Source organism: Emys orbicularis, chromosome 3 (assembly GCF_028017835.1).
Source record: "Emys orbicularis isolate rEmyOrb1 chromosome 3, rEmyOrb1.hap1, whole genome shotgun sequence".
NCBI classification, from domain to species: domain Eukaryota; kingdom Metazoa; phylum Chordata; order Testudines; family Emydidae; genus Emys; species Emys orbicularis.
In genome coordinates this window covers 175,446,727-175,465,931 of record NC_088685.1, presented here as the reverse complement: position 1 = coordinate 175,465,931, position 19,205 = coordinate 175,446,727, and the positions used below count along the sequence as shown (strand labels likewise).

General features: G+C 42.2%; 1 protein-coding gene across 2 annotated transcripts in view; it reads right to left on the bottom strand.

Annotated features, from left to right (window-relative positions):
* The window catches only part of EML4 (EMAP like 4), a 156,444-nt gene that overhangs the window by 22,585 nt on the left and 114,654 nt on the right, over positions 1-19,205 (bottom strand). For both annotated transcript variants that reach the window (XM_065402276.1, XM_065402277.1), the window contains 4 exons: positions 16,256-16,381; positions 15,974-16,105; positions 14,929-14,996; positions 2,273-2,361 (listed from right to left, as the gene is read on the bottom strand). In XM_065402276.1, the coding sequence (XP_065258348.1) occupies positions 2,273-2,361; positions 14,929-14,996; positions 15,974-16,105; positions 16,256-16,381 (415 nt within the window). The remainder of the gene's footprint in view (positions 1-2,272; positions 2,362-14,928; positions 14,997-15,973; positions 16,106-16,255; positions 16,382-19,205) is intronic.

The window sequence follows — 19,205 nt, the reverse complement described above, 5'->3', positions numbered from 1 at the left end:
CGATTTATATAAGGGCAATAATATATTCTCAGTCTTATTCTCTATCCCCTTTTTAATGATTCCTAACATCCTGTTTGCTTTTTTGACCGCCTCTGCACACTACATGGACATTTTCAGAGAACTATCCACGATGACTCCAAGATCTTTTTCCTGACTTGTTGTAGCTAAATTAGCCCCCATCATATTGTATGTATAGTTGGGGTTATTTTTTCCAATGTGCATTACTTTACATTTATCCACATTAAATTTCATTTGCCATTTTGTTGCCCAATCACTTAGTTTTGTGAGATCTTTTTGAAGTTCTTCACAGTCTGCTTTGGTCTTAACTATCTTTAGCAGTTTAGTATCATCTGTAAACTTTGCCACCTCACTGTTTACCCCTTTCTCCAGATCATTTATGAATAAGTTGAATAGGATCGGTCCGAGGACTGATCCTTGGGGAACACCACTAGTTACCCCTCTCCATTCTGAGAATTTACCATTAATTCCTACCCTTTGTTCCCTGTCTTTTAACCAGTTCTCAATCCATGAAAGGACCTTCCCTTTTATCCCATGGCAGCTTAATTTACATAAGAGCCTTTGGTGAGGGACCTTGTCAAAGACTTTCTGGAAATCTAAGTACACTATGTCCACTGGATCCCCCTTGTCCACATGTTTGTTGACCCCTTCAAAGAATTCTAATAGATTAGTAAAACACGATTTCCCTTTACAGAAACCATGTTGACTATTGCTCAACAGTTTATGTTTTTCTATGTGTTGGACAATTTTATTCTTAACTATTGTTTCGACTAATTTGCCTGGTACAGATGTTAGACTTACCAGGGAGGGATAGCTCAGAGGTGTGAGCATTGGCCTGCTAAACCCAGGATTGTGAGTTCAATCCTTGAGGGGGCCACTTAGGGATCTGGGGCACAATCAGTACTTGGTCCTGCTAGTGAAGGCAGGGGGCTGGACTCAATGACCTTTCAAGGTCCCTTCCAGTTCTAGGAGATAGATATCTCCATTAAATATAAAATATACTATACTGCTTTCCAATTGGTCTCCTATTTCCCCCCCTATTTTCATGGTGGTTGTGATTATGGGGTAAGTGAGTTTGCTTCCCACTATGTCTTGGATAAACAGGGCTACCATTGGACAGGGAACTAGGCTAGCTAATGAATCCTCAGGTTTGCACTGGACTTCTGATAACGGCTGACAACGTGCAGCCCCTAAAGTTCTGAGTTTTGTGAGTCACTGGAGATTATCTCCAAAGAACAGTTTATTTTTTAAAAAATGTAAAGTTATTACACATGAATCAATGCTAATCAGAGGCTAACTTCACAACATCTTCAACAAAGTCACCTTAGCACAGTATTTAAACATTACAAGCTGTTTTCTAATAACAATAAAGGTCCATGGTACTATTAACCATTTCACTGCCTTCGAACATGATCAAACTCCTCTGTAGCACCAATGAATGTGAGTGCTCTGAAATGAAATGCTGTTGTTGGTAAATAGGGCAGCAGTAGAGGTAAGTTTTGCCCAATTTACCTGGCACGTTATACAACAGCAAACATGAAACAGGCTTGTCAGACTTCTCTTCCATCCAGTCAGAAGAGAGGATTCAACTACTGCCTGTTTGTCAGACTCTCCTATGATGACCTTGGGTTTTATTCAGTAAGAGGATACCTTTCCACATAATCTTACACAAATAATTAATAGCAAATGGCCTTTAGTTTGAGAGAGACACCTGAATTTAACTGTATTGTTTTTGTATTAATACATTTTAAAACTTAAGTGAATAATAATTACAATAAAAACTGTTTAAGATCTTAAAACATTCAAAGAATATTCGGGCACACTTAAAAAGTTACAAATACATCTTAAAATCAAGCTTTCCTTGCTTCATTTACCTTACCTTTACATTCAGTTTAGAGTTACTGAATTCCCCTGAAAGAAATGATGACATCACATCACAACCACCTATACAATGGGTGCCGTGTTAGGCAACAGTGATGTTTGCAGAGATAGAACAGCAAATATAAAACTGTGAATTCCAGTGCAGGCAAAATGCAAATGAAGCTGTAATTGTTAATTTACACATATTTTGTTAATGATCTTAAGCAATTTTTTTAAAAGCTCTGCAGTTCCTTATTATTGGAGGGTAATTTGATGAGTGTAACACATTAATAACTTAACAGCTCCAGAGAAGTGCAGGAAAAACACCTATTTTATTGGAATTAAAACATGCAATTACAATGAAGTGCCCAGAATACACAGGAAATTTGCCTACCTACTGAGTAGCGCATCACTGAAAGCTGTTCATTACCATCAGTGTGTATTGAAACCAGGTCTCTTGTTTCTGCATCCAAAACAAACCACCTGTTAAGAAGAGAGTTCTAGTGAGTGTTACTTCTACTTAAACAAAACCAAAAAAAAGTAAAAACGAATGATCACTGCATTCTATCGCACTGCTTATTAGCATGCTATCTTTTCAATGTATTGTATTAACTTGTTTTAATTAAACATTTTCTCTTTGGTTTCTGGGTTTACAAAGTGATGTATATTCCAGTGACAGATATACAAGCATGCCAAAATACCACTATATATATTCTTGAATATAGAGTAGTTATTAGCATATCATGTAATGTAGATGATACACATGCTGGTGGACATACAATGTGACTACAGCAGGTCCCTGCTAGAGCCCACTATATTTTAGGTTGCAAAACAGCTTCAATTATAATCTCACCTTTTCACATACTTTCTGAAAAATTCACATTTGGGCCTGAAATTTTCCATCCTTGGTCTCTACCTGCAGATGAATTCTTCTGGAAAATTTGAACAAAATCTCTGCAGTCATTTTTGAGTCCATACTTTTCTCTGTTCAGCTGAAGTTTGAAACTAGTGCTTTTTGCTTATTTAGAAAAAGTGGCTTTGATTTAAAAACCTGAATTGAAACTTGCATACAGAATGGAGACGAGTAAGTAGTGGGGGGAAAAGCATCTGCAAATACCCATTTGAGGTAGAAAGTGAATTCTGATTTGATATTTTCTGCCATCCTTCATCTTTACTTTCTGTGAATATTTAAATTATAGATTCAAACAGAAAAATTCACAATTTACCCCAAGTAAATTAACTATATAAATTACCTGGCATTCCTTCTGTACCAGAATAGGTGACCTATGTAACTAATTAAATACAGCACAAATTGAATTTTACTAATATGATTGAATATACACTTCAAAATCCATGACGTTTATTAGTTTTGTAAATAGCATAAGTTACAGTGTGATTCGCAAACTGTATCTTCTACTGTGATATTGTATGTTAAATATTTGAATAATCTGTAGACCAAGATTATTCAGTGGGGCAGTTCAGAAAGAATTCGGAGTAATGAATAAATTTGAGAATTTTCATTGCAAACCTGAACTGAATTCAATTGAAAGGATTTCAAAAGAGAAAAAGGCAAAATATCACCACCTATATTATTTACTGTAAATAATCTGGTCAGCTCCAGTACTGAGCATGCCCAGTAGAGAAATGTCATTAAATCTACAGCTCCACACTTAAACACATACACACTGTATGCCAGTGTGAAGCTAGGTAGTTGGTTCAAGGAATTTAGAAGTTTTACTTCAAGATGAATAGGTCTACAGCCAGGAATGTAAATGGCCTGTTAACCAAGGGCTAGACTGTGACTGTAGGCAAGCCCTGAGCAAAGGGCATAAACTGCACTACTCTAGTAGTCTCAAGAGGCACTGTGATTGAGAGAGGTATCTCTGAATCACAATTCCTCCCTTACTATCTCCTTGTTCTGCAAGCGTGGTCATTTCCTATTGGTCTATACCAGGTATAGGCCCTGCCCCTTCCAGACCTCACAGGGATGTCTTGGTACTGCAGGCAGCAGCCATGACTTCCACATGCAGCACAAGCGGCAGAGTCAGTTCTAATGGCTGAAGATGGAAACTGCAGGCAGCTTAGGCAACATTCTTGTTATATATATATTCTTGTCTATACCATCCAAGTTTCTGATAATATAATTAGAATTAGGAAAACGGTATCCTTTGTTATTAATGTATAGCATAAAACTCCTCCTTGGGCTGCCACTTTGACATGGTGGAGAAGCTTGCTTAAGACCCTAAGAGCGATGCCGTCTGGACTCCTGTACTCCTGGTAGGGTCACCCATGGCGGTAAGGTCGAAGGCGATGTACCAAAGTGCAACCCAGCACAACACAACCCAGCAGAAGACCTCAATGGCAGAATAGGCTGATGAAGCAGGATCACCTCTCAGTGGCTGCAAAGGCGGACGAAGGCTCCAATGGAGTAGAAAGCCCCGTTTGTCTTGGACTTCCTTGCCACTGAACACAGATGCCTCTTCCACCAAGATGTGTGTGGTTGCTGGCGCACATCAGCTCCCCCACATTAAACTATTCACATGCAGGCTTCTTTCACAGGAAGAACTTTTTCCCTCCCCCTCCCCATAAAAATCCTGAGGCGATGGGTGAGTGGCGACGGGAATAGGTGAAGTGATCACCAGGAGTCCCTAGTCAGAGACCTACATGCAGGCAGTGATCTCAAGATGGTCATCATGTGCCCCTGGACTGGGTAGGGGAGCATTTTCAGCAGCAGCGGTCATGACTGAGCAGGCCTTTTCAGGAACCCCTCTGCTCACCTCATACGGAGAAGGGGCTAGAAAAGGTACCCCAAACATGGGCTATCCCACCATACCTGACTGGATAACCGCGTCCAGAGGGATCACTCCCAATGTGGTGGAAAAACAAAAATGTTTCTTACAACTTGGAATGTCCATACCCTACTAGACGAATCAAAAGGTGAAAGACCCAAACGCAGAACAAGCAATTGCTGCCCGAGAACTCTCGAGGTACAACATCGACATCGCTGCTCTCAGCGAAACAAGACATGCAGATGAAGGCCACTTGAGGGAAGAGGGCGATGGTTACATTTTCTTCTGGAAAAGAAAACCAGCAAGCAACAGGCGAATCCACGGTGTTGGGTTTGCAATAAAAAACCTTCTAGTCAACCACCTGACTGAGCTCCCCGTTGACATCAATGAGCATCTTATGACCCTCTGCATCCAATTGGTCAATAAGTCATTTGCCACTATCATCAGTGCATATGCACCAACTCTTGATGCTGAAGAACAGAAGGAATCCTTATACACTGACCTTGATAAAATTTTGTCATTCATTCCAAAAATGGATAAGATAATCCTTTTAGGGGACTTTAAGGCAAGAGTTGGCCGAGATTCTAATGTATGGAATAGCACTATTGGGAAGGAAGGAGTGGGCAAGACCAATTCCAATGGCATCCTTCTACTCAGCAAATGTGCAGAGCATGACCTTGTGATCACAAATACAATCTTCAGACAAAGCAACAAGTACAAAACAACTTGGCAACATCCCCACTCAAAATAGTGGCACCTCCTAGACTATGTCATCATAAGAACACAGGATCTAAGAGATGTCCAAATCACCCATATCATGAGAGAAGCCGATGACTGCTGAACTGACCACTGCCTGGTGAGGTCAGTCATGTCCATCAGGATTGCACCGAAACATAGAAAGCAATCCAAATCACACAGATGGCAATACAACATCCAAAGACTTCAATCCTCAGTGCACCAAGAGAACTTCCAAACGCTCCTCAGTGAAAAACTCGCCACCTGGAAATGACAACACAAGTGTCAAAGAAGACGGGGAAGCCCTAAAACAGACCATCCATGAGGTTTGCGAGGAATGCATTGGCCTTGCTACCTGCTGCCATCAGGACTGGTTTGACAACAACAACATTGAGATTACAGCCATTTTGGACCAGAAGAGAAAAATTTTCTGTGACTGGCAAAACCAACCACTATCCAGTCAGAAGCAGAGCTCTTTCCATCAGCTCAAAGCTGAAGTTCAAAGGAGAATCCAAGAAATCAAAAACAAATGATGGGAGGACAAAACAAAAGAAATCCAAACATTCGCTGACAGACATGATAAGCGGAGCTTTTTTGTGAGACAAAGACTCTGTACGGACAAAGCTCATGTGGCCTCACATCTCTGAGATCTGAAGATGGTAGTCCCCTTCTTAAAGATAACGAATCCATCAAAGAGCGCTGGAAGGAACACTACCAAAAGCTTCTAAATTGAGAATCGATTGTGACGGACGACACCACTGACTCCATCCCTCAGCACCCAATCTGGAAAACTCTTGCCAACCCACCAACACCTGAGGAGGTCTGCAAAGCAATTAAACAAACAAAGCACCAGGTCCTGATGGCATACCAGCTGAAGTACTGAGAGTGGGGGGAGAAACACTAGCTTCACTTGCTGCTCCTCAAAATCTAGCGCACAGAAGAAATCCCTGCTGACTTACATAATGCTAACATTGTCACCATTTTCAAAAGGGAGACAGGGCCAACTGTGGCAACTATCAACTCATTGCCCTCCTCTCCATCTCTAGGAAGATTCTTGCTAGAATCTTACTGAATCGCCTGCTCCCTCTTGCAGTAGTAGTATTTCCAGAGTCCCAGTGTGGCTTCAGACCATCACAAGGCACAACTGACATGATTTTCCAGCCAGGCAGATCCAGGAAGAATGTCAAGAACAACACTAGGAGCTGTATGTGGCCTTTATCGATCTGACCAAAGCCTTAGGGTAGGTATACACTTACCCGGTAGTTCGGCGGCAAGCAAATCGAACTTCTGGGTTCGACTTATCGCGTCTTGTCTGGACTCGATAAGTCGAACCCGGAAGTGCTCGCCGTCGACTGCGGTACTCCAGCTCGGCGAGAGGAGTACGCGAAGTCGATGGGGGAGCCTGCCTGCCGCGTCTGGACGGAGGTAAGTTCGAACTAAGGTACTTCGAACTTCAGCTACGTTATTCAGGTAGCTGAAGTTGCGTACCTTAGTTCGAATTGGGGGGTTAGTGTAGACCTGCCCTTAGACTCTGTGAACCGCGAGGCTCTGTGGAAAATCATGTCAAAATTTGGCTGCCCAAGCAAATGTATCACCATTGTAAAACTCCTCCATGACCAGATGACTGCCTCCATCCTGTGAGGCGGCTCTACCTCCGAGCCCTTTGTCATCCAAACTGGCGTAAAACAAGGCTGTGTGCTGGCACCCACCCTTTTCTCCATTTTCTAAGCAACTGTGAAAACATTAACCCAAGACCATCTACCACAGGACAATGGCATCCAATATCGGACTGACGGCAACCTCTTCAACCTTTCTCGTCTCCATGCCAGAACTAAAGTAATAACAGCAACAATAACAGAACGCCAGTACACAGATGATTGTGCTGTAGTTGCCCACTCAAAGAAGGATCTACAAACAGCCCTCAATTGCTTCTCTGAAGCTTACAAAAGCCTACCGCTAACTCTGAACATCGGCAAAACAAAAGTTCTCCACCAGCCAGTCCCTGGTCAATCATCAGACCCACTAAGGAAGATCTATATTGACAAAGAAGAACTGGAAAATGCAGAATACTTTGCCTATCTTGGCAGCCATCTCTCACAGAGGGTAGAACAGACGTCGAGATTCAGCACAGAATTCATTGTGCCAGCCTTGCCTTTGGCAGACTGTCTCACTCGGTGTTCAACAATCACAACATCAGAACACATACTAGACTTTTAGTTTATAAAGCGGTGGTAATCCCAACTCTCTTCTATGGCTGTGAGACTTGGGTGACCTACAGAAAACACCTGAAAAACCTGGAACGCCAGCACCAGCACTTTCTTCGGAAGATCCTCAACATAAAGTGGGAGGGTCATCGCACTAATGTCAGTGTCCTCACAGAGGCCAACATCTTTAGTGTTGAGGCTCTGATTATCCAGCACCAGCTGAGGTGGAGCAGGCACTGTGTGTGCATGCCTAATGTACGCTTACCAAAACAACTACTGTACGCCCAACTCACCAAAGGAGAAAGGAAACACGGAGGCCAAAAGTAACATTTTAAAGACTAAAGATAAACATCAAGAGATGTGGCATCGACACCACACACTGGGAGACAGCAGCCCAGAATAGGGATAACTGGCAAAGACTTGTCAGAGAGGGAGAGGGAGCGTCGACATTTGAGGAAAATTGCCTTGGCCTGGCTGCAGAAAAACGCCAGAAAAGAAAGGAAAGACAACTGTCACACAGCAATCGTGGCCCTACCCTGTCTTCCAACACCACCTGCAATGTCTGCCAGTGAGCCTGTGACTCAAGAATCGGACTCCTCAGTCACCAAAGGACCCATGAAAAATAAAACCTGTGAAAGAGATCATCCTCAACCTCGAGGGATCGCCGACGATAGCATAAAAATATAAGATGTGCCACTTGGTTAAGTTAATTTTGAGATAACTTTCACTTCTGTAATTTTTCTGACATTTGAAGTCAATCTCACAACTATAACATTGCACTAAAGGTAATTTTTTTCATTTAACATAATATACAGTTACATACACATTACATAATGTATAAATAAAATGGAACAAATTTATTCAGAGACATCTAGTCCATCATTTTCATATTATATATTATAGAAATTAATACAGGGCATTCCAAAAGAAACTTAAAAGAACTTAAAATAAATTCCAGGATCAACAGTACACACAATTAAATTTGATAGAAGAAACATCAATTCTATTTTATTAATCCAGAGTCTGAAACCCAGGTATCTGGAAAATGGCTTAGTCCAAATAGTTTTAAATCAATTTGTGATTAGGGGACCACCTGAAAATAACAAAACAGCTCAATATGCCACAGCCTGTTGAATGCTCTGTATGTAAGATGGATGGAACTGGTGGAAAAATGGCTTAAAAAGTTTTCATTAGACAGCAACAGAAACCACGCTCAAGAATATCACTCTAATATAATGCAAAAAGCCAACTCTGCTTACTTACGAGCTGTACACAGATTTTTCAGGATAACTGGGTGAATCAGATATTTCAAATTGCTGCTCTGGTACTGAATTTCATTCCCACCCCCTTGCCTGCTCCTGCCACAGCATTAACTCAACTCAAAATGCTACTTTCCTACACTTGTGTGACAGCTGAGGTAGGGAAAGGGACATTTGTTAACAGGGAGGGAGAAAACTGTGCCCTTGTCTCCAATGGGAGAGAAAGAGCGACTCCTAATAGTAACTCTGCTATATGATACACGCTGATGGAAGCCCACAGGAACATGAGATATACAACGGCAGTCTTCAGTGGGTTGAGAATTAGCATATTTTCATGATAAATAAATACATTAGTCTGAAACACTTTGCACTAGATTCCTTGGGGCTGATTCAACAGCACATTAGTCCAGTTTTATGCTGGTGCAACTCTACCAAAACCAATGGTGAATCAGGTCTCTTCTTTGTTTCAGTCCAGATGGCTGCTACACCTCTTCCTGTGTGAGCAATCCAATGGAAGAGAAAGGCCTCACTTTACACGTGTCTCTCCTACAGGACACTTCTAGCATGTGCACGGCAATGAGAAACTAATTGTCTAATTGTCTGACATGGAAAGAGAAGGTGAGTCCATTTCCTTTTTTAATAAAAAGAGGCAGGATGCTGGATCACAGGGCAAGGACTGAGTTACAAGAATGAGCCAGAGCAAACCTACTTCTTTACTAAGGGCTGGTCCACACTAACCCCTCAGTTCGAACTAAGATACGCAACTTCAGCTACGTGAATAACGTAGCTGAAGTCGAAGTATCTTAGTTCGAACTACAAGGTACTTACCGCGGGTCCACACGCGGCAGGCAGGCTCCCCCGTTGACTCCGCGTACTCCTCTCGCGGAGCAGGAGTACCGGTGTCGACGGCGAGCACTTCCGGGATCGATTTAGCGCGTCTAGACTAGACGCGCTAAATCGATCCCAGAAGATCAATTGCTTACCGCCGAACCCGGAGGTAAGTATAGACGTACCCTAAGGCAGGCAGGCAGGCAACCTCCTTACTAAACTCTCCCAAGTGCTGAGGGACGTGCACCAGATTGCTGGCTCTGAATGCTGGTGAATGGTCTTACTGGGTAATATTAGGGGACAGGTGGGTGATAGTGTTTAGGGAGGTGGCTGCTAGATTCAGGTGGGCAGTGGTGCTGGGATTTGGGAATTAAAACATCTTTTTAAACAATGGCCCAGGACCAGTTCTTAGTAAAGTTGGTTGATCCTGAAAGCATCTGTATTAGTCCCATCAAAATGTTTTACTACCCTGCCATATCCCAAAACATCAAATCTTGAGGCCTGAGTGCCATCTAGTCAATGTCAATTACTTAAAACTTCAAATACCATAAAAGCCTCATGGCTTTTCTAGACGAACAGCTAGTGTGCGCCACAAGCCGGGTGTATAAATTTACTTTGTATTAGACTGCAATGCACTAAGTGTCCATGTGGCCCTGCTGCCACACACCATAAGTTCACAGGAGTAAATCAAAGCACACTAATTTCGAAGCGGGTTACATCAAATTGCACCACTAGAAACACACATCTACAAAAGCGGTGCACAAAATCTAATTTACTGAAAGTGTAGAGAAAGGAGGCTGCAATGCACATCTTGTGTACCTTTAATACATTCAACTTTATCTGGCACCAGAGATACTCTTATGTAATATGCTGCCTATTTCTCTGGAATCTTTTTCTTCTTCAGAGTGAGGTACAATCATGATGCAAACAGCAGACTAGATTATTAGCACCAAACTGTAATACTAGTCAGTGCAGTATGACAAACTATGAATTTGGGAGGAAAGTGCTGGTCAGACCTAATTTAGTTAGTTCATTGTACTTCCACAAGCTTTAGTCATAGACACACTATCATAGCTCTCCCAGTCTAGCAGTGAATGTACAGTAATTGCCAGTGAGAGAGTCAGTCTCCATGAAATGTGTTTCCAGTCTACCAAATACAGCTGGGTTCTACCTTAGGACTACAAGTTCTCGGAGGGGGTCTCATTTCCAAATGAATGTATGCAGCAAGCAGATGGCAGCCAGCCCTGTAAAGTTCTACTGGGCTGTGAAATGCGAGGACTGTCTGCCAAGTGAACTCTTAGACTTCTGATCTGTAGACCAGATTAAAACAACAGACAAATATTCCTGAGCCATAGACAAAACCGTAGGTCTTTGGCCTTTGCTGATTTTCACCAAGGATTTCTCCCACTTGTTACTGCAGATATCATGCCTAACTTGTTTATGAACTGATGGAAGCACCTTGCACATACTGTGGCATTTTTAATCTCTAGGTCCTGCCCCCAAACACTTGAAACGAATTTCCTTTCTCCAGACACAAGGTTTTTCTCTGTTGGAAAAGAAAAGAACAAAATACCGCTCTTGGAAAAAGAAGATGGAGAACAGCTCCACAGCTAGAGAAATAAAACGAACTCCACCAGGTAGGGCACCCATGGCACAGTACATGACTGCTGGCAATTTACCTCGGTAGACTCACAGGATTACTGGCGAAATTATGAGTCAACAGAAATAAAGTAAGATACAGAGAGTGGGTAGCACAGAAGAATGGACATTATCAGTGCAAGGAAGTTTCGCGCTCTAGGCGAAACTTCCACCTTGCGCCACCCCTCCCCCCAGCTAGCCCCACCTCCCCGCGGCAGCTAACCACGTCCCCCACCCCCCACCAGAGGAGCCCCTCCCCCGCGGCAGCTAATCCCATCCGCCACCCGGGGAGCCCGCCCACCCTGCCCAGGGAGCCCCCCCCCCTGCAACTACCCCCCCTCTGCAGCTAACCCCGCCCAGGGAGCCCCCCCGCGGAAGCTAACCCCACCTGGGGAGCCCGCCCCGCCTCCTCCGCTGAGCACGCCGGCGCCGCTCTAATTCTCCTCCCCTCCCAGGCTTGCGGCGCCGATTGGAGGAGACTTAGAGTGGGGGCTGTGTGCTCAGCGGAGGAGGCAGAGTGGAGGTGATCTGGGGCGGGGAGCGGTTCCCCTGTGCACCCCCCCGTTACTGCAGGCGGCCCTCCCTGCGCCCCCCCGCCCCAGCTCACCTCCACTCCACCTCCTCGCCTGAGCGGGCTTTTAGGTGCCCTCAACCACTAGGCACCCTAGGCGGCCGCTTAGTTCGCCTAGTGGTTCCACCGGCCCTGGACATTATCTTTTGCTATAATGTTTGCATATTTCCATAAAACTATCTGGTAGATGCAAGATACGCCAATGAATGTCTAGTAATGGGCTATAAAAACTTACAAGTTTTGTCAATGAACTAGCAAAGAGATAAAGCTTCCTGTAGCTAAACACAGGGGCCAGATCCTCAGCTGGTGCAAATCAATGTAGCTTTGTTGACTTCAGTGAAGCTACACTTATGTAGTTCAGCTGAGGATCTGGATCAGTAGGTCTTCTCTGCCTTTTAGTTTTCTCATGAGGTCCTTGGTAGCTTTCAAAGAGGTCTGGATCCTCTAAAGAAAGCTCTATCTGTTTTTTTCAGCTTTTGAATGGTTAGATCAATGGTGCTCAAAGCGCAGTACATGAATAGCAACATGGCGCTTTATTTCCCCTTGAATAATAATCTTGTCAGCCCAAGAGAATCTATGGAATGGTAGTCTGTACATTACTTGAAAATATATTTTTCAGCAGGATTTCCTATCACCAGGATCTGTACTTTTTCAGCTGTGCAGTTGCAGAAAACTGAGGTACGAATGAAAGTATCAATTTTCTCCAATCTGATGGACAGGATTATGATTGGACATGAAGAGAATATTTAAATTAGCAGGTAACAATACATGCAGCAGGTGACATAGAGATAGTCTGAATGGAGAAAAGATGCTGAAATACTGACTGATGGGAAATGAGAAGGGGAAAACCCATTCCAGAAGTCTGACAATATGTCTCGGTTGATAACAATGCACCATCTCTGACTGAGGAAGGGAAAAGAAGGAGGAGGAAGAAAGTTCATATTGTTCTTCAGATATTAGGATTCTAACCATCAATAGGACCAAGTAATGTTATAGTGGACGTGATTTCCTGGAAGACCAGCACCAGGGAAGGGTACTTAAAAAAAATAATCAGTGAACACCAAACTACACAGCTTGACCATCCAATCGGACTCTTGTTCAAAGTTTAAGGTGGACCTCAAGAATGCCTAAGAGTTGCAATGGCTCTAGCTCTCTCTGTCACAAATATTACTAGTACAGTAGGTTTGCTGTGGCTTGTTTTTGTAACTTAGTTCTTGCCCTGTGATCCAGCCCTTCTGCTCTATTAAATAAAGTATGGAAGAAGTACTTTAAAGTCAATTTAAAGCCATATCAAGAAAGTGGTGATAAAGGTACGAACACATGGAAGAAGTGGAAACCAAGCAAACTGAAGATGAATTATATCTTTGTCAGGAAATTACAGGAGGTTTCTTGCCTGATGGAACTCCCACTGCATTCAGTAGGGGTTGGATCAGGATCTTAGAGAAGGTTTCGGAAAGGTTCTGAGTGCCCACAGTTCTCACTGAAGTCAATAGGAGTTGTAAGTGCTCAGTTCCTCTCAGGACCAAGCCCTAAATACTTAAAATTATGCTGAAGTGACAGCAATGAAGTGGACCAAGGCCTGGTCTACACCTAAAACTTAAGTTGACCTAGCTACATTGCTCAGACCTGTGAAAAATGTCATGCCCTGTGCAATGTAGTTAGGTCGACCTAACCCTCACTGTTGATGCAGCTAAGTCAACAGAAGAATTCTTCTGTCAGCCTAGCTACTGCCTTTTGAGGGGGTAGATTTTCTACAGTGATGGAAAAAATCTTTGTGGTGCTATCATAAGTGTCTACCCGACAGCTGTGCTGCTGTAGCAACTGTAGTATAGACATACGCTAAATAAAAAACAGATCATGTTATTTTACCAGTAGGTTGTCTAATCCTGCTCAAACCAGGTCTAAATGACACAGTGGTAAAAACGCTGTTGGATGCAAGAGTCTTTTCTCTGAGCTCAAAAATCCCTTGAGAAGACAAGGCCTTATAGTTGCCTTGAGCCACAGAGAGTTTGGATTTGCATCTAGAGCCAAATTTCTCCAGAGCTGAGAAACGTTTGCATCCAGCATTTTGATCGGGACCTCTCTCTAGCCTTTAGTGATGCAAGGATATTATGATGAAGCTGAACTGTGACACAGGGCTGGACTACCTTACTGTGCTAATTCTCTGTACTGTTACAATAATGTGCAAAGCAGCACTCTTTTCTTTGGATAGGTTCAAAGCACTAAGCCTGCCTCCTTTCCTAGGGATAAAGGCTCTCCTGGTCAATATGAAGGGAGTGTATGTGGCTGGGAGGAGGAGAAGGAGGATGTACTATAATTCACCTGTCTTATGAATTAGTTTAAAGTGATCTGCAAAGGGTAGGAGTGAAAGGAAAAAGGTCTTTTCCCTTCTTTGCTTCTTTAGAATATATAAAAAAGTTTTGAAAGGGTTCCCCCCCACAGACTCCAAAAAAAGAGGGGGTGGATGATTCTGCTTTTTTATTTTTTTAATTGAAAAAAAAAACAACCTTAGAAATTCAAGTCTTGACTCCTTGCAAGATTCGGCGACTACTGGAGAATGAATGAAATTAGGACATCTCAAGAGAGTGAAAGATGAGCAAATGTGGAAGGAAGAGATTTTTTAGGCAGGCTGTTTAATATTTTTTTCTTTAGTGACCAATTCATTCCCATGTCTAAGTGAAATTAGGGGAAAAGAATGTCTTAGTTTCAACGTTTCACCTTTTCAATTAAGGTATGGCAGCTCACAACACTCATCTTCCACACCTCCCAAGAACTGCTTCTCAATGCCAGGAAATATCAGGCTTGACAATTCAAATATTTTAAAGGTAATAAAAAAATCTGAAAAAACTTTAACCTCTCCCCCACCCTAACCACCACCATTCAAGATGGCCAGCTTCACACATAATAAGGAAGGAAAAAAGGGCCTAAAACACAATATTTAAAATTCCTTTACAGGTCACTTTTACACTTCAAGATCATCATCCCTCTTCCTTTCCTTCATCATAACAAAACCAAAATATATTTACCTTCCTGAGTGTGTTCCTATTGCTACCACTGTTCCACTTGGATGGAAATCAGCACAGTGTCCTGGTTCCTGCAAGAGAAAGGTGTAGTTATATGACTTAATATCAAATGTTTTAATATTCACAACCTCCCTTACATTTAAGCAATGTTAAAAGGTCTCACATTAGCTAACAAAAGAAGGAAAGTGGAGTCAATTCTGAAAGGCCAGGTCTAACTTACAGCACACTTTTGATTATTACGGTATTTATTTGTTATATATTGCCACATGACTTTCAGGCAAACAACAAGACAAAGTTTCTGCCACAAAACTTACAATCACCTGGGTAATATGAGAAGATAAATCAGTATATCATGTACAAATATAGAAAAAAGGGAAAACTCCTAAAGCAGAGCATTCCAAACTCTGAATTTTTTCAAAGTTCTTGTTCGGACTGTACAAAGATTATTCATGGAAAAAAAAATTGGGTTCATGAGCAGAGTCCTGGTTCCCATCACTAAGTAATGTCATTGTATAACGTAGAACAATGCTTATTAAGCTTGTTATTTTTAATGGTCTGATGGAGACTTTTACAAGAATAGAATCTTTTACATATTTCTGTTCTATTCAAGAAAGCTTTGAACTGACTTAAAAAAAAAAAAAGGACAAGACAAGAAAAATAAAGCCTCAGTTAAACACATCATTCACAGCTTTGCTCATGCAAGTATTATACAAACTCCCACCTTCCCAGTTTCTGAGAGTGAGTGTTTTGGGGGAAGATGTTTCCACACACATGTCCCCAAGTTAAATTTCCTTAGCACTTGACAGTTCACTGTTAAAATTAGCCAAGGTGCTAGATACTACTGAGTTATTTGAAACCCATATTTATATTTTCCAGAGGCAGGACACCTTCCAGCTAGCCATTTTAATCCTACAGTTTCCCACATTTTGCCTGTTTGTGGAGGATAAGCTACATATGTTAATTTCAAATGTTTCTGAAATATATTTTCAGTACTTTCCCTCTGATTGTTATTTTTAAACTCAATGCCATTAGAAGAAAGCTCACGTACATCTAGCAGCCTGGTCCATTCTAGTGTGTGGTCCACAGAGTTCCACATACAAACTTGCCTATCTTGAGCACATGTTAACAACAAATCTTTGAAGGGATGTGTTGCCAGACCCCAGAGTTCATCTGTATGACCCTGAAAAGGAAACACATTATTTACTTAATATAGTTCCAAGACATACACCAGTAACCCTGCCTCCCGCAAAGTCTCTTGATTTAGGTCTTGAGAGAAAAAACATACCAGAGGAAAAGTTTGAATTTGCAGTAAGAAAAATATTGTGCTCACCTGTACCTCTACTTGGAAACCATCATTAAATGTTCCCCGCAAAATAAAGTTTCGTGAAGTGCCAACTAAAAACTGATCTGCTTTTCCTTCTGCTACTGCTCTGATTGTCCCGTACTGATCAGGAACCTAGGAAAACAAATTTCTGTAAAGGCAAATCTTAACACGTGCCAATTTTCATCTTTGAAGGACACAATTACTGTAGTGTATCATGAAACAATAATCAACAGGAGATGCAGTTTCCAATTAAAATGGAATAATCCAACCTATTTGACATCAGGATATTGACCATATTCAGCAGCTGAGTTCACACAGTCTAATCCGATCACTCACAAACTTAACTGCAGTTCCATTTTATACACCTATGCATTTTCTCACTAGAAATAATTAAAAGGATCTGCCAGCACACAGGTTTGGGAACACAGACACCACAACATTTAATGAACCTATTAATGTCTGCTTTAAGGAACAGCACCAAAAGAAGCCAGGAAGAAGAGATTGTTCACTCCACCCTCTCAAAACCTGAAAGTGTGGGAATGTTAGTGGAGGGATCATTAGAGAGACAAGGTGGGTGAGGTAATATCTTTTATTGGACCAACTTCTGTTGGTGAGAGAGACAAGCTTTCAAGCCACACAGAGCTCTTCGTCAGATCTGGGAAATGTACTCAGAGCTCACAGCTAAATACAGGGTGGAATAGATTGTTTAGCATAACACATATTTCCAGAGTGCATTCAAGGTGAAGTGGCCGTTAACATCTCTCCAGTCTGGGGGGAAAAAGACAAAAAAGTTGAGGTGGGGGGAAGACGGTTATAGATTGGTGAAACAAGCCATAGTTCCAGTGTCTCTATTTAGTCCATGATTTTTAGTTTCTAGCAACATTATGAATTTAAGGTCCCAGGCTCATCTTTTGAAAGTGCTGTGCAGGTTTTCTTTGAGGATGAGGACCGAGAGGTCAGATATAGAGTGATCACTTTGTGAAAAGTGTTCACCCACAGGTGATGTGGTGGTTTTGTCTTCTATCATTTTTCTGTGTGAATTCATTCAAGAGAGCATAGTGATTGTCTGATTTAACCCACATAGTTGCTATTGGGGCAATTAGTGCACTGGATGAGGTACACCACACATGAAAGGTATATGTAGACCATAGATCTTGAAAGGTATGTCATGGGGTGGGGGGTCTGATCATCATAGCAGTGAAGATAATGTCTATGGGTTTTGCATCTATTATTCAGACAGTGTCAGGTGCTGCTTTGACTTGGTGTGTGGGGAGCTTGCTTATGATGATGTGCTGGGAGAGGCGCGGGGGGGAATGTTTGAAGGCCGGAAAGGGTTCAGGAAAGATTTTTCAGGATGTGGTCCCCATTGAATATGGATTGTAATTGTTTGATGATACCCCATATGAGGATCTGGCAGTCACACCTAATGCTAGATCTATACGGCATCTGAGAGGTGTAATTCCCAGCTCAGGTAGACATACATGAGCTAGCTCTGCTCAAACAAATGCCTACAAATAGCAGTTTGGCTGAGCCGCCCAGGTACATACCAAAGGGGTCAGGCAGGTTGGTACTCAGGCAGCTAGCCCAAACTGTTGCCCGTGCTGCTGTGGCCACACTGCGATTTTTAGGCACTAGTTTGAGCAGACCTAGTACGCGTACATTTACCCACATTGGGAATAACACCTGCCAGCTGCCTGTGTAGACATACCCCGAGTCTTCACTTGCTGATGGAGCACTGTAAGACAATTGTCTTCCACCAGCTTTCGAAAAGACATACCTCTCAACTGGTGCTCGCTAGCTGTATGTACGCTACTTAATCTGAAATTTACCCATGAGGCTGCTGTAGGAGCTGTATTTTGCTGGAAGAGACTATTTCCCCCACCCCACCCGGCCTTCCCCACCCACCCTGACTGATGTCAAGAATCACCCTAATCCCAGCCCATTTATTCACTCAGGTCAGGCACATACACAAGGACTTGACCCCAAATCAACGATATATACATCATTCTGTAAATACGTTTCCCCACTTTCTCACCCAAGAATATATACAAGATCCCTGAAAACACTTAGGTGGGTGCTTAACTTTATGTATGTCGATAGTCCCATTGATCTCAGTGATGTGTGTACAATTAAGTAAAGTTCAGTAACAGTTTGCAGGATCAGTGCCGTAATGTGCATTTTGCTTTGATAAATAAAGGCAGTTAACTCAACATATGAACTTTGTGGAAAAAGTTAAATGTGAACTGGGACAGCTCAGTAATTTATGCTTTTGCAAAATCTTCTGAGCAAACAGGTCTTTATAATTTAGTTCAGCCCCGATACAGACACATAAGGCTGATTAATTCTTATTTCAACTTTTTAAGTTATTGTGTGTCTATCTATTCATGTACACACACACACCCCTCTTTAAAAAAAGGCAACCCTTTGGGCATTTCTAATACATCTGTCACCTTATGGTCTGATACAGAGACAAACAATGCCCACAGATACCCAAGGAAGTCAATGGGAGTTGAGAGTGCTCAGCATCTTTGAAAAAAAAAATCAGGGTATTAGTATATAAGTGTCATAACGTTATAAATAAGCTATGGTTTAATTTAAAAAAATAGCTATTAATGTCAAGATCCATTAGAATCTAGCATGCTCAAACAAGCTACTTCCAGGATAGGGAGAAAATGTATATTCATTTATTTGTCTAAAAATACATGGTGATAATAAAGAGGAGTGGTAACATTTTCAAAAGTGCTTTAATGACTTAGGAGCCAGCTCTATATGACTAAATGCAGGTAGAGATTATACCAGTGGTGGGCAACCGGTGGCCCGCGGCCTGCATGTGGCCCATCAGGGTAATCTGATTGTGGGCAGTAAGACATTTTGCTGACATTGACCGTCCGCAGGCACCATCCCCCGCAGCTCCCAGTGGCCGCAGTTCTCTGTTCCCGGCCAATGGGAGCTGTGA